Genomic DNA, 13,648 nt, shown 5'->3' with positions numbered 1-13,648 from the left:
GGGGGTTGGTTGTGAGTCGGCGCGAGAACAACAGACCTGACAGGCAGCGGCGCGCGCGTCCTCAGTCACGTCAAGGGGAAGATGGAGCAACACACAGGAGCCGCGGACTTCAGCATCATGTTGGCCACCGATTCATATAAGGTGAGCGGAGACTCACGGTCCGACCCTCGTGTTACAGCCCGGTGACCGGGACCGAGAGGATAGAGGGCGAGAGAGATATGAAGGTGCTTTTATCCTTCAGGCCGTTAGCTGTGTCAGTCAGGTCGGTAGGCCGAGTATGTGTGTGTGTGTGAGGAGAGACGTCAGGTGCATCTTCATCCTCACTAAAATATCAAATAAAGAGGCTTTAATTCACGTATAAATGTCCGGGTTTGATTTAGAACCGATGGCGTGAGGTGGAGGGAGGTTTCTCTCATTATTTCAAAAGCAAAACTGAAAGGAAAGGCTGTAAGGTTAAGCCGGATAAGATCGTGCGGCGTATCGTAGGTTTGTTTTAATCGTGTGTTAATTGTGCATTAACCTTTACTCTTTCCATACGGTGTGGACCAAATTGACTTTTGACGTAAATTGTGAGATAATGTGATACTGAAATGCTGTTTCGGTTTTAATGTATAAAACAAATATGATCAGGTTGCATATTCCTTGTATTAGTGTGCATGCTAAGAGTACAATACTAACGTGTACTGGAATATTTGGTTTTTATGTTTATAAAGGTCTGTATAAAGATTAATTTGTTGTTTATTATGTGCTTGAGAACCGTTATGAAGTATGCATTTGTTATACATTGTTTAAATAAACATTATACAGTGCTAATCATAGTTATCTAAGTCTACAGTCTTCACAAGTGCATGTTACAGGCTAGTTTGTTAAAGTGTTTATTTTATGAATGAGAAGTTATGTTAAAATGTGATTTTGAAGGGGTTTGTTGACCTGTCCGCACTTGTCCACTCAATGACTGAAATTGTCAATATATGCACGATGCCTGATGCTCTGTAGTCCAATATGACGTCATTCGTATAGGGTGGCAAGGTATAGGATGAGATTGTGAGTCGATGACGCGACGAGACCTTCGAACATGTGTGGCAACCAAAGTGAAGAAAAACATCCTGTGGCCCTCGTCTGTCTGTTGACGCCGAAACGTTATTGTAAGCACAATTCGTTTTTCCCCGATGGCGTCTTTGACTTTTCCCCCGCGCTCTCTGCCCTTGGGTCCGGAGCAACATGTCTGTGATGTTGTGAGCTTTTGTTTAATCAGTGTTTTCTTTTGATAATGCTGCGTGAGGACAGGAGTGAATGCGTTTTATCCTCCCACCACAGATGTAATAGGAGTCTTGTGTTTTGCATTCATCACTTAAGAATCCGTAGAGGTCATTACGGTTCAAAAATCAAACGGATTATAGCCAGCAAAACTACACAATCTGCCCAAAAGTCTGCTTTTTGCTTTCTGCTGGAGCACTTTTTTAGATTTTGAAACGACAACGGTTTGTTGGTTAATGGTCAGATTGCGAGAGTCTGGTTTCGACACTATAAAAGTTCACGTTTACTCGTGATGTTTTGTTTAAGGATTTGGCTCAGATGTGTAACAGATAGAAACCATGTAAAAATGTAGAAGCAGGTTGTACTTGAAGAGAGAGACAGAGGACAGCGGTGGGCTTATGATATTTATGTGTGAACCCCCAGGAGACATTGATTTTCTTACACCATTGAGAGAGCCGTCTATCATTTATACCGTGCAGTAGTCAAAGTGACTACTATACTCTGTCACACTTATTTTATTTGTATACATACAGTTTTGTAATTATTTTGACATATGTTGTTTTTGTACGTTTAAGAAATGGCTATAAATCACTGGTGTATAGCTCAGGTTATATCCTTCGGGATCCATCATGGGATTGAGTAGTTTATTATCACGTAAAATGTAAAATACTCAGACTTGTATCTTTGTATCCTCCTTATTATTACTTTCAAATACTTTTCTTGGTTCTGTACAGTTAGTAGTAATGTTATCTTTAAGACGGCTGGTGTGAGTATTGAAAGATTTGTAACAAATCCAGATGGTCACATAGTAGTTTATCATTATAAAGAGCATCTGTTGTGTTTAGAATTCTATCTAGTGTTGAATCTTTCTCTTCCAGTTGTCAGTAGTCAGCATCATACTGACCTGCTTTTGTTGAAGTCCAAGGCACCTGTGCAGTTTACTGGAATGTTCACTTGCCCTACTTTCCCTTTCGCTACCGTTAGCACTACCACCGGGTTATCGTTGACACATGTTCTGCGGCGCTGTGCCCTCTGCACACATGGCGGGTTGTTTCCTGTTTCCTTGCACATGCTTGGACCGTCTGCAGCTGTCCACACGGACCTGCGGGGAGAACCACTACTCCTCAAGACTTGTGCCCATTGGGAGTGCCGGAAGGGAACAGTCTGCCATACATTTAAAGAGAAAGTTGGTCTCGCGGTACAGCGAGCGATCATCGTAGCTGTCAAATCGTAAGGGTGTCACCTTTCCCAAGCGGTCCCGTACCGCAGGAGACCAGCCAAAACGCGCCTGAGTGAGAGAAAGGTCAGCGTGCACAAAATATCAGAAGCGAGCTTAGTGTGTTGGCGACTATGTCCCGTATGTATTTATGTTGTCGGTTTGAAAGGGCAGATGGGCAAATAGATCTTTAGAGTTTCAGAAGAAAGTATGAGTGCTACTTGCAGGTCTTTGATATGTGGTTCTAGAGCATTGCAAGGCCCCCCTTAAGGGTTTGTTTAGACCCCCGATCCTAAAAATTGGTGTTTATAGTAATGATGATGTTTGCTGTAGCAGTCGCAGACTGACTTGAGTCATACCCAATAGCAGGTTGTGTGCTGTGTCAAAATGTAAATATTTTATAAAATCAGTTGCAGTATATTATTTATTTATGTGCCAATGTTGAGCATTGCGCGATCTCTTGGTGATCTGCTGCTTCCTATAAAAATGAAAAGATTCAGTGTTTTGTCTTGTTGTGTTTTTCTCACGCAGGTCTCGCATTACAAACAGTACCCACCCAACACTAGTAAGGTGTACTCTTATTTTGAGTGCCGCGAGAAGAAGGTGGACCCGACCAAGCCCCGAAAGGTCAAATACGAAAAAACGGTCTTCTACGGACTTCAGTACATTCTCCAAAAATACTTAAAAGGTAAGTTAGACACAGCCGTAACATTTGATTCAAGTCGTGCAAACGGAATATCCCACCGGTAATCTCGGTTTGTGTTCTTGCTCAAGCATGCAGTTCAACAACAAACTTAGTTTCGCATTCAGTTTGCTTCATTCCGTGGCCCTGAAAAATCAAATCACTGACTGGAAAATGACTCGTCAAAGATGGGGTAACATGCGATGCCATGCATTCTGACTTCTTTACACAATTGAATGTGCTGGCTTCTCATGGATAACATGGTCAACGAGTTGGATGTAGTATTTCGGTGCTTGACACACTCCCAGCACTCCAACTTGTTTCTGAAAGTTTTTTTATAAGTCTGGATCCCTGTTCTGTTTTGGAAAAGCAAGGCGAAAGAAATTGCCGTCCACAGGCCAACTGATGAGTGATAGGAAGACCCGCTTATCAAGATTGGCTGCACTGTGGGCCTGCAGCTGCAATTTGTTAATCTCTTGCGAAAGGGAGATTTAGGTGTGTCTGTTTGTTCAGAGCATTTCAGTGATGGATGTTATATAAACGATGGATATAACGTTTATATAACATTAACCGCACCTGGTGTGTCAAATTTAGTCATGCGTCTGTGCCAATCGGCATGTACGTGCATAATGTCAAAAACACGAAGGGATTAATGCGATGATGTGTTGTGTGCTCCTGCTGTAGTTCCGTCCGACTGCCTGCCTGTAACAGCTCGTGTTTTTCCGGAAATTATCGTACAGCTTTATCTCCCCTTTATAAATTTGATCAAACGAAATACTCTTCGAAGATACGATACTATTGTATAGGTACTCAAGATTAATATGAGATTGCGTGTGTAACCTGATCTTTAAAGTATCCAAACTTGACACTAAGGGTATAGATAAAATAGCATCATGAAGAGGGATTTCAGTCTAAACTGAGAATAGCAGCATGGTTTGAGTTTTAAAGGAAATTTAGGGTTTTTACACTGTAAAAGATTTCACGGTGTGTTAGGGGCAAAGGCTTTAACGTTATGCGATGCAAGGAGACAATAGAACATCTGCTCTTTTGCTCTTTCATTCATTTCAATGCAAATGACGGCTGGCTGTTGTAGGCTGGATTCTGCCTTTAGACTATTTGCTAGGTTTAAAAAACAGAGCTTGAAATTTGGTGTTGTGCACACTAGCACTTCTTGTACTCTTGCCTTTGTTTAATCAATCACTTATATAATAAAATAATTATGTCATTTATTCATCATCATGTCGTTAAAAACCTGTATATGACTCTTTCTTCTGTGAAACACAAAAGAAACTTTAAGAAGTGTCTCTGTGGTTTCATAACTATAAAATTGAACTATGCAATGGCGTAGTCATGGACGATGAGGACTAGGTGTGCCACAGCAAGTTATCGTACTGTATTTACAGTGGTGTGTTTTTTGCCCTTTGAATAGATTAGTTACAAAATAACCAAATATTAAATATGTATTAGGTTCATTTATTGATTGCCGTTCTTGACCAGCTAAAGTTAATAGTATTTGGGTGCTACACCGTATCCTACAATGAAGCCAGGTTATCAGTTTCATAATGTTACTGTATGTTTATATATAGTAAATATGTATTCGCTAATATGTTGAGATTCATGATTTTATATGAAAGTAAAGAGCATGATTTTCATGGATGCTGTACCTTTAAGAGGATTTTTAGAGTCTCGGTAGACGTAAAGTGTCCTGGTGAGACGAAGCTGAACTGTGATTGTGAAAAAGTCCCTTAATGCAATAACACTGAGATGTAGGACATTATGCAATTACACACACACACCACACACACACACACACACAGACTGACAACCACTACCATCAGTTAAAATTCACTCTCCCTGTCTCACACATCATTTTTCTAACGTCTTTTTGACCTCACAGGACAGGTCGTCACTCCAGAGAAGATCCAAGAGGCAAAGGAGGTTTACCGGGAACACTTTCAGGATGATGTGTTCAATGAAAAAGGATGGAACTACATTTTGGAGGTACTGTAACACTCAAATAGTCTGTGGTGAATCTTTTTTTGACCCGTGTGCAATATTCATCTCGTGTTATGTAAACGCAGAAATATAACGGTCACCTCCCCATCGAGATCAAGGCTGTGCCGGAGGGAAGCGTTATCCCACGCGGCAATGTGCTGTTTACAGTAGAAAGCACGGATCCAGAATGCTACTGGCTCACTAACTGGGTGGAGGTGAGTTATCAACCATGAACTTATCCCACGTTCAATGGCATTTTGCTCTACTGTAATGTCTCATTAGGATTGACTGAGTCATGCAGACACCTCAACATCCAGCTGAACACAACAGTCACCATGACACTGTACACCTGTCACCTGATTTTCCTCTACGCCGCCTCGAGCTCTCAGGCTCATTTGTATAATCATGTTGGCTTTATTTAAGTAGGGAAATGTTTTCCTTTCAGAAATGACTCCGTGTCCTTAATCATGCGTTGATGATATATTTAGACTGTGTGTGTGTGTGTGTGTTTGTGTTAATTTCCTGTAGCTCAGTGGTTAGAGCATGGCATTAGCAATGCCAAGGTCGTGTGTTCGATCCCAGGAGATAGCACATACTTAGAAACAAATGTATAGTGTAAGTCACTTTGGTGAAAAGCGTCTGCCAAATGCATCAAAATGTAAGTTTGCCCTTGTCTCTCAGAACACATTGTGAGTGAGGCAGACTCCACATATCCTCTACTGTTATGTTGTTCAAAGAATGCAGGAGATTGGAAACACACTTCTGCTCTTTTATATTGACTTATGCTTATGAATGGCTGGATTGTTTGGGGAATTGCAGACTAGCAAGGCTACGTAATACTGATACTGATATTTTTGTCTTTGTGAAGGCTGTCGGCGTGATGTACGCTCCTCCTACACCTTCTCCCTCCATTAGCGGTCATTGTGTGTGGTTTTGGGAAAGTGAGAATCTGTTATTTGTGACGGTCAGATGCTGGTAGACATTGGCTTTACAGGCATGTGACCTAGCGGCCCGCTTCACATCTCCTTAGACTTGTATATGAGACACATGTCGACATTTTCAATGTTAAATTGCACATATTGCTCTGGGACAACAAAAGCAAACTTATTTGAGTATTAAAAACATGAGTAAACATATGCTAGAATTAGTTTGGGGTTTGGGACAAACATCCCCGGACAGAATGTGACGGTTCATCAGATGCCATATGATTTACATTTAGTCATTTAGCAGACGCTTTTATCCAAAGCGACTTACAAAGAGATGGGAGCATATGATAATATTGGCTCGACTGTCTGATCTGAAACAAAGCGAGTTGTGACATCCCTGTGGTGCGGCCCCTTTCATAAGTCCATGACAGGGTTAGGGAACACATTGAACAATCAGCATGTTGACTCTGACACTTCAGATTCTCACGTTGCCAAGCTCTGTGTTCGTACAGATCGAGGGAGCATAAGGACACGTTTAGGTTGTTTTTGGCTTCAGGTTCCAGCAAATTTCACCGGCGCTAGCGCTGACTTAAGTGGGCAAACTTTGTAAAGTACAGTAGTTATATTAATCTCAAACGTGCTGTTTGTCCACTGTTTGTCCACTAAACGTGCTGTTTACTCTGTAAACGTCCCTTGGTTACTATGCTGACTGATTAAAAAAACATGTAGACCCCCTGAAGTTGCTAAGTGAGTCAGCTATTTGAATTATAGCTTTATAGAAATGTTTTCCAGTTGGAGTGCAGGTAAGAGCATCAGTTTATTCAAATCATCTGTTCAGAGAGTGACGTACGTCTCCTCAACAGACCATCCTAGTTCAGATCTGGTATCCTATCACCGTGGCGACCAACTCACGAGAACAGAAAAAGATTCTGGCCAAATATCTCAAGGAGACTTCAGGAAGCCTGGAAGGACTGGAATATAAACTACATGACTTTGGCTACAGAGGAGTTTCATCTCAAGAGGTAACATTTATTTTCAGAGTACAACACTAAATTTGACAAACTGGCTGTTTAAAGCTCTTATAGTTTGTTTGCTCGTTCCCAATTTCAGCAAATCATGTTTAAGTAGCACACCAGTCAAATAGCTCAGATTAATGGAATCAGACCGAATGTTTAAGATGACATAAGTTCTTGTTGAACAGATGTTGTATTTACACATGTGTCTTGATTTCAGACGGCCGGTATCGGTGCATCTGCTCACTTGGTAAACTTTAAAGGAACAGACACAGTGGCTGGGATCGGAGTTATTAAGAAGTTCTACGGCACCAAAGACCCAGTTCCTGGTTTCTCCGTACCAGCTGCAGAACACAGGTGAATCAACCAGAAACACAAACAACATCTCAAGACTAACCTTGAACTTGATAATTTTCTTCGGTGTCTGACTTCACACAGCAGCAGTATTTGCTGTGAAAGACACAAATGCTCTGAAGAGAAACCAAGGAACCTGCGTTAGTGACGAGTTCTTTTAAAAGTGGATCATTCTGCCCTCTAGTGGTCGCATGGCCAATTTTTGTCATAGTTCGGCATACTTTGGTACCACAGCTTTGTTAAATGAACTGTGGTGAAATAGTTTCACGTCGTTCTTTAGATCTTTGAAACAAGCACATTCACTCTGAATCCACTCTTAAAATTTGTATCACAGTTGCAATGCAACACTCCCACCTAGTGGGTTATTACAGAGACAGTATTTGCACAAGCAGCTCACTAGACATTCAGCCAAAAAAACTTCTACGTCTAACAATGTTTAATAGGTTGAGTAATTAGATTTTTGTATATGAGCACATGCACTTGTGGTTACTGTGGTGAAATAATCTACTGTGGAAATGGAATTTACGCTTTGTGCATTCGATTTTTTATAAGTCTGTAGTCAAGAGTGCTTATGCAAGTTTGGCTCCATGTTGCCTGATTCACGTTTATCTATTTCTTCAGCACAATTACTGCCTGGGGAAAGGACCATGAAAGGGACGCCTTTGAGCACATTATCAAGCAGTTCCCCTCTGTGCCTGTGTCTATAGTCAGCGACAGCTACGACATCTACAACGCCTGTGAGAAGATCTGGGGTGAGGATCTCAGAAGTCTGATCGAGATGAGGAGCGCAGACGCTCCGCTGGTGGTCAGACCAGATTCAGGAAATCCTCTTGACACGGTGCTAAAGGTAAACAATAGACATTTTATTTCATTTGGGCTATGGAGATCTAAGTAGTTTGTGTGAGGAACAGTCTAAGTTGTAAGTCGTTTTATCAAATTTCCCAGGTCCTAGAGATTTTAGGAAAGAAGTTCACCCCAGTAGAGAACTCCAAAGGCTACAAAGTGCTTCCACCCTACATCAGAGTGATTCAGGGCGACGGTGTGGACATCAACACTTTACAGGAGGTGTGTACATCTAGCTACCGTCATGTCACGTATGAGATCTCTGTGACTGTAACTCATTTTGTGCTCAATGGATTGTGCTGAAACAGATTGTGGAGGGTATGAAAGAGCACAGATGGAGCATCGAGAACATCACGTTCGGCTCAGGGGGAGCGTTGCTGCAGAAAGTGACCCGAGATTTGCTCAACTGCTCTTTTAAGTGCAGTTACGTGGTGACGAATGGACTGGGCGTAAGTGTTTATCAACACAAAATAATGACTGAATTGTTTCACTCTACGTATTCATGTATGAATGGCATTTGTGATGGTGTGAACTTTTATGAAACGGTGGTCACGTTTATTGCAGGTTAACGTCTTCAAAGATCCTGTCGCCGACCCCAACAAAAGGTCAAAGAAGGGACGGCTTTCTCTTCACAGGAAACCAAACGGGGACTTTGTTACTTTGGAGGAGGGGAAGGGTGATCTAGAGGAGTACGGAGAGGTATGTTCTTCCAGCTTTTTCTTTGCAGCCGGCAAATTTGCAGAATGTGCATTGACCTGAAGCCATTGTCCTTCCCCGTCCCCCCGCAGGACCTGCTGCACACTGTGTTCCACAACGGGAAGATTGTGAAGATGTACACCTTCGACGAGGTGAGAGAGAATGCCAAGCTGAAGAGAACCGAGGTGGACGAGCTGCTGCACTGAGATCTTCATCCGTCTCAGCCCTCTCAACACCCCCTAAAGCACCATCCCAGAGGACCCGTGTCCTAACACCACGCCGCAGAGAGACATTCAGTGTATAGCCCTTCTGCGTTTGTCTGCTTTACTGTGTCTTTCTTATGGCGGATGAAAGCAGTTATCAAGCTATCCAAATCATTTAACTGTGTATTTGACCAAGCGTGCTCTCGATCACATGTCTGTGCAGGAATGGAGATGTGTGTGTGTGTGTGTGTGTGTGTACTGCAAGTTTAGATTTTGCTTTGCTTGTTTCCCTGTAGGTCTGAAAGGTAATTTTTCTGTGTCCGTTGAATGTCGTGTGTGTGTCGATCACTTTATTAAAGGATTATTCTATTACTTTATGCAAACGAGACGGTGGAATTAAGGCACACTTTACCTTCACTTTCATTTGTTTGTGTTTTTCTTTGAAGGGGAAATCTTTCCAAAACACGTCTAATTTGCATTTCACCTAAAAAGAAAATGTAATCAATTATTCTGGGGTGAAACGTGAGCCAGACGGGTTTTATCCATGGCCTTTCCCTTTCTGTAGAAAACATTATCCAAACTTTGCCAAAATGATAGATGCTACGTCATGATATGAAGCTGATATATTCACAACAACTAAACACTTTTTTATATACAACGCTTTGTTTTGAAACACTTGTGAATGCCAGTTTTATTATACAACACAAATCATTTTAGAAGAGCTTGGGTTTACTCTTTTATATACGTAACGTTTTAAACTCCAGATTCATTATTTTTATGACTGACGTAAACACCATCAGAGTTACTGTAGTAAATGTCCATAGTCAAATTAATGTGGCCAAACTGCCTCCTCTCTTGTATATACGAGCGAGTGTGTTTGTGTTGAGATAGCTGGCTTATTAATAGTGCAAATACGGATGGGTTCTTATTTTTGTCTAATGCCCATTTTGTACCAACAGAAAATATCTGCAATGTTCTCTGGACTGATGTCACTCAATCAGTTTCCGGCACCTGTGTGTGTGTGTGTGTGTGTGTGTGTGTGTGTGTGTGTGTGTGTACATTCTTGTTTGATTGTACACTTGGTTGATAATAATTGCGAATTATAATTTGATTGATGTTTTATGTATATGTTGGGTTTTCCTTTTCTCCTTCAAATATTTTAAACTAACATGACAGAATGCAGTTTTGACAGCATATTAAAAACCACACAATCCACGTGTTTGCTCAAATGTTTTTATTTCTCCATTTTTAAAAGGTGGTGAAAGCATTCCCTTTTCTAGCTAAGCTGCTGTAAGGATAGTTACACCGATTCTCAATGCACTATAGCCTTCGATCTAGTAACTGAACCACATTCTGATGATGAATTTAAACATGTGTGTAGGAACCATTCGTGTTTAAAGGTTAATAAAAGAGCAATATTACACTGATTTAAGTTTGATTTGTATTTATATGAAAGAGGTGTTTAAATGCCTTGTGATTTATAAATCTAACCAAAATATCTTCAAAGAGTTCATTTGATGACTGGTTTCTTAATGGGTCGCTTTGAGAAACTTTCAAGAGAGCAAGAATTGAAAGAATTCATCTTTAGCCGAATCACATGACTGAAATATCGAGAGAAGAAACATTGTAACACTTTGTGCTATGACGTATGCAGCCGGATACATTTAAATCACTTCTGTTACTTAATGCTTCGTATTATTTGTAAATAACATAAACAAATAGACATTTTTAAGGAATACAGTATCTCTCCACTGGGGCTCGACCACCCTGTTTCTTCTTGGAGGAGGGGCAGCATCATTTACCAAAAACCACGTCACTCTGTCAAACTTTCAGCTTTTTATGAAACCCGACCGGGGCAGATTCTAGGTCCGTTTGGGGTTTCTTCCTGGAGCACATTTGAGTAAAGATGCAGACTGGATTTCGACTGAATTTGAGTCCGGTTAAAGAGCCGCTGGGTTTCGTTAAATTCGTGGAGTGGGTGAGTAAAGAACAACGAAAGATCTGGTTTTTAATCCTCCGAGTTTATCCTAAGAAGGGCAAAGTCCTGATCAAGACGCGTTAACACTCATCCATTATTCCCATGCATACAGCAGAAGAACATATGATAACAACATTGCGCATAAAACATCTTTTCATTTGAACTTGACTCGCGGTTTTTCCTCCTCGGTGAGCAACAGATGTTCTGCATTACTGTCGCACTAATGCTTCATTGGGCTGCAGTCGACAATTCCGTTCTGTTGAGTTTCAAAGTACTTAAAAGTGTCTTCAAAATGTGAAAGAAAACCATACAACAGCTAGCATTCTTATAAGAACCCCTCCCTGCTTTATTCCTCTGAGGAATTTGTTATTGGCACACAAAACTGATCTGCCATCTCAGCTGTTGCTGTCTATAATAGGCTATATATATATATATATGTGTGTGAAGGTTTTCTTGAATTAGGGTTTACACAAGTGTCCCTTTTTGTCTTTTGTAAACTCTGGTCAGTGACTTGGCAAACAGGATGTATCCAGCAGTGAAACACATCTGGTTTTGAACAGCAGGTCTTGATTTAAGATGCTATTTCATTCATGGGTTAAACGTGAACGGAAATCAAAGGTTAAAACCGAGGATGTCCGATGATCTAGAGAGAGAGATAGAAGAGCTTATACGACGTTTATAACATGAATAACTTACACAGATTTCTGCTGCATCTTCAGGTTCATTTCTTATTCACAAAGCTTTGCGTTTCTCCAGCTCACTGCTGTTTTAGCGTTCGGGACGTGTGGGGGCTACAGTGGCAGAAATGTGCTTTCAATCTCCTGTAGTGAAAACAGCACTGAAACACTTCCGTTCAGCTTCTTCTATCCGTTCAGGTGAGTTCCATGATCTCATTTCATCAATCTTCCTCACAATGTCTTGTGAATGACGGCACGTGCGTTTATCTGCAAAGGCTGAATCAGGTACTTCTGGTGGAGAACAACGCGACCCTTTGCAACCAAACAGTTCCTGAAGCCCATCTGATAGGAGATTCTTCATCCTCCGCCGAGTTCTTTGTGGCTGTAGCCGTCTTGGCCTTTCTCTACTCCATGGTGGCTCTGTTGGTTTATCTGGGTTACATGCACGTATACCGAGATTCTGACTTTGGCCCGATCTTTGTGAGTATGCAACCACAAGATGAGGTTCAAATCTCACGATCTAAGAACATATAGCTTTGTAAGTGCAAGGTAAGTAAGCTTCGGATATTTCTGTACGTCTGTGGTCAGGATTTTGTGATGACGGCAGCGTTTGCATTTCTGTGGCTGGTGTGCTCGTCGGCGTGGGCGAGGGGTCTGCAGATGGTGAAGGACACCACCAGCACAACCGGCCTTCACTCCTCTCTTCATCTCTGTCAGACGAGACTCGGTGCTTGTGAAGTAACTGAGTATGCCAGCATGCGCTCACTTAATATATCTGTGGTAAGAGTCTGTGTACATTGACCCTATGATGTGGGGTGGGATTCAATCAAATGAAATAACATTTTATAACAATTATTACGAATAAATTATTTAAATCATTTATAGCAATACTGTAGTCTGTATTCAAACTTCCTTCTTCCTGTTACACATATCAATGGTATGATACACAAAAACAAACATTTGTTTCTTTAGAATAAAATCCATCTTTTTTTGTGTTTTATTAACAGGTATTTGGTTTCTTGAATCTTATCGTTTGGTTTGTTAATGCCTGGTTTGTTTATAAAGAGTCACGCTGGCACTCTCAGAAGGTCAACGCCCGGCAAGCAGCAGGGCAGGGCCCGGGCCCTATCTAAACCCCGCCGCCAAAACCTCACCACACACAATAATAAATATCCATCTCACCTGTGACAAACTCATCTATCCAGCACATGAAGGTAATGCTTTATGCAGTTGGTTTGTAAGAACAGTAAACAAATGTTGATTTCCATATGACATTCATGTGACGTTTTCCTCTTTTTGTTTATCTTTGATTTGAAAACATCCGTTTTATCAGTCACCGTATTATGTTTTAGCCCCTTTTTCCTAAACAAATGTGCATTTCAATTTCTTTAAAGACTCTGGTTTATTGTCTTTTTGTCAGCCTTTGAACTTAAATTCGTATTGCCAACATGTTCCCATGTTCATGCATTTGTATTTTCTTTCTGTGATTTAATGCAGTATTATACAGCAACAGTGTTTTTTTTTTACTTTTATTGTTCCTCAAGTTTATCTTCATCTTACATTTATTCCCACTGTTCAGCGTTATTCCTCTGCCTATTAAGGCTATCTGTAAAACATTGTTAAAGGTGCACTAACAGTGTTTCATATTTTGGAGAACAAAACAGTGTTTGCACGATGGATATTCCTCGCTCGAGTTTGTATTTTCGGGTAAAATAATAAAAATGTCTTAGGCAAATAAATCTGTGTTTCCCTCTGATATAATGCGGCTTTTGTTTATCTGTGTATCCTGTGACTTCACTGCTCAGCAT

The 13,648-nt window shown here is 41.0% G+C and overlaps 2 protein-coding genes across 3 annotated transcripts; both read left to right on the top strand.

The window, feature by feature from the left end:
- Positions 1-10,689, top strand: nampt1 (nicotinamide phosphoribosyltransferase 1). The gene is made up of 11 exons (XM_079454718.1): positions 1-141; positions 3,005-3,161; positions 5,053-5,156; positions 5,237-5,365; positions 6,940-7,098; positions 7,310-7,446; positions 8,065-8,290; positions 8,389-8,508; positions 8,595-8,735; positions 8,851-8,985; positions 9,075-10,689. Exons 1-11 carry the CDS (start codon positions 82-84, stop codon positions 9,186-9,188), a joined length of 1,482 nt encoding a protein of 493 aa, XP_079310844.1. The 5' UTR covers positions 1-81; the 3' UTR covers positions 9,189-10,689.
- A 119-nt stretch (positions 10,690-10,808) lies between these two features.
- Positions 10,809-13,599, top strand: sypl1 (synaptophysin-like 1). Of its 2 annotated transcripts, none has more exons than XM_079454152.1 (5): positions 10,809-11,163; positions 11,920-12,038; positions 12,116-12,320; positions 12,429-12,620; positions 12,848-13,599. In XM_079454152.1, the coding sequence occupies exons 1-5, from the start codon at positions 11,092-11,094 to the stop codon at positions 12,971-12,973; spliced, it is 714 nt and encodes a 237-aa protein (XP_079310278.1). In that variant the 5' UTR covers positions 10,809-11,091; the 3' UTR covers positions 12,974-13,599. The 2 variants fall into 2 exon arrangements, with proteins under 2 accessions (XP_079310278.1, XP_079310279.1); XM_079454153.1 differs by having other exon boundaries at positions 11,006-11,163; positions 12,906-13,588.
- Positions 13,600-13,648: the final 49 nt, after the last annotated feature.

Source organism: Barbatula barbatula (genome assembly GCF_947034865.1).
Source record: "Barbatula barbatula genome assembly, chromosome: 4".
NCBI classification, from domain to species: domain Eukaryota; kingdom Metazoa; phylum Chordata; class Actinopteri; order Cypriniformes; family Nemacheilidae; genus Barbatula; species Barbatula barbatula.
The sequence above is the reverse complement of the archived record's forward strand: the minus strand, read 5'-3'. Positions and strand labels throughout refer to the sequence as shown.

Excerpts from the sequence above, each read along its gene's own strand:
- nampt1 (XM_079454718.1), top strand. The coding sequence starts at position 82 with ATGGAGCAACACACAGGAGCCGCGGACTTCAGCATCATGTTGGCCACC. Across the intron at positions 142-3,004 it reads TGGCCACCGATTCATATAAG|GTCTCGCATTACAAACAGTA; the intron begins GTGAGCGGAGAC and ends TTTCTCACGCAG. Across the intron at positions 5,366-6,939 it reads GGCTCACTAACTGGGTGGAG|ACCATCCTAGTTCAGATCTG; the intron begins GTGAGTTATCAA and ends TCTCCTCAACAG.
- sypl1 (XM_079454152.1), top strand. The coding sequence starts at position 11,092 with ATGCAGACTGGATTTCGACTGAATTTGAGTCCGGTTAAAGAGCCGCTG. Across the intron at positions 11,164-11,919 it reads TCGTTAAATTCGTGGAGTGG|CTCACTGCTGTTTTAGCGTT; the intron begins GTGAGTAAAGAA and ends GCGTTTCTCCAG. Across the intron at positions 12,621-12,847 it reads GCTCACTTAATATATCTGTG|GTATTTGGTTTCTTGAATCT; the intron begins GTAAGAGTCTGT and ends TTTTATTAACAG.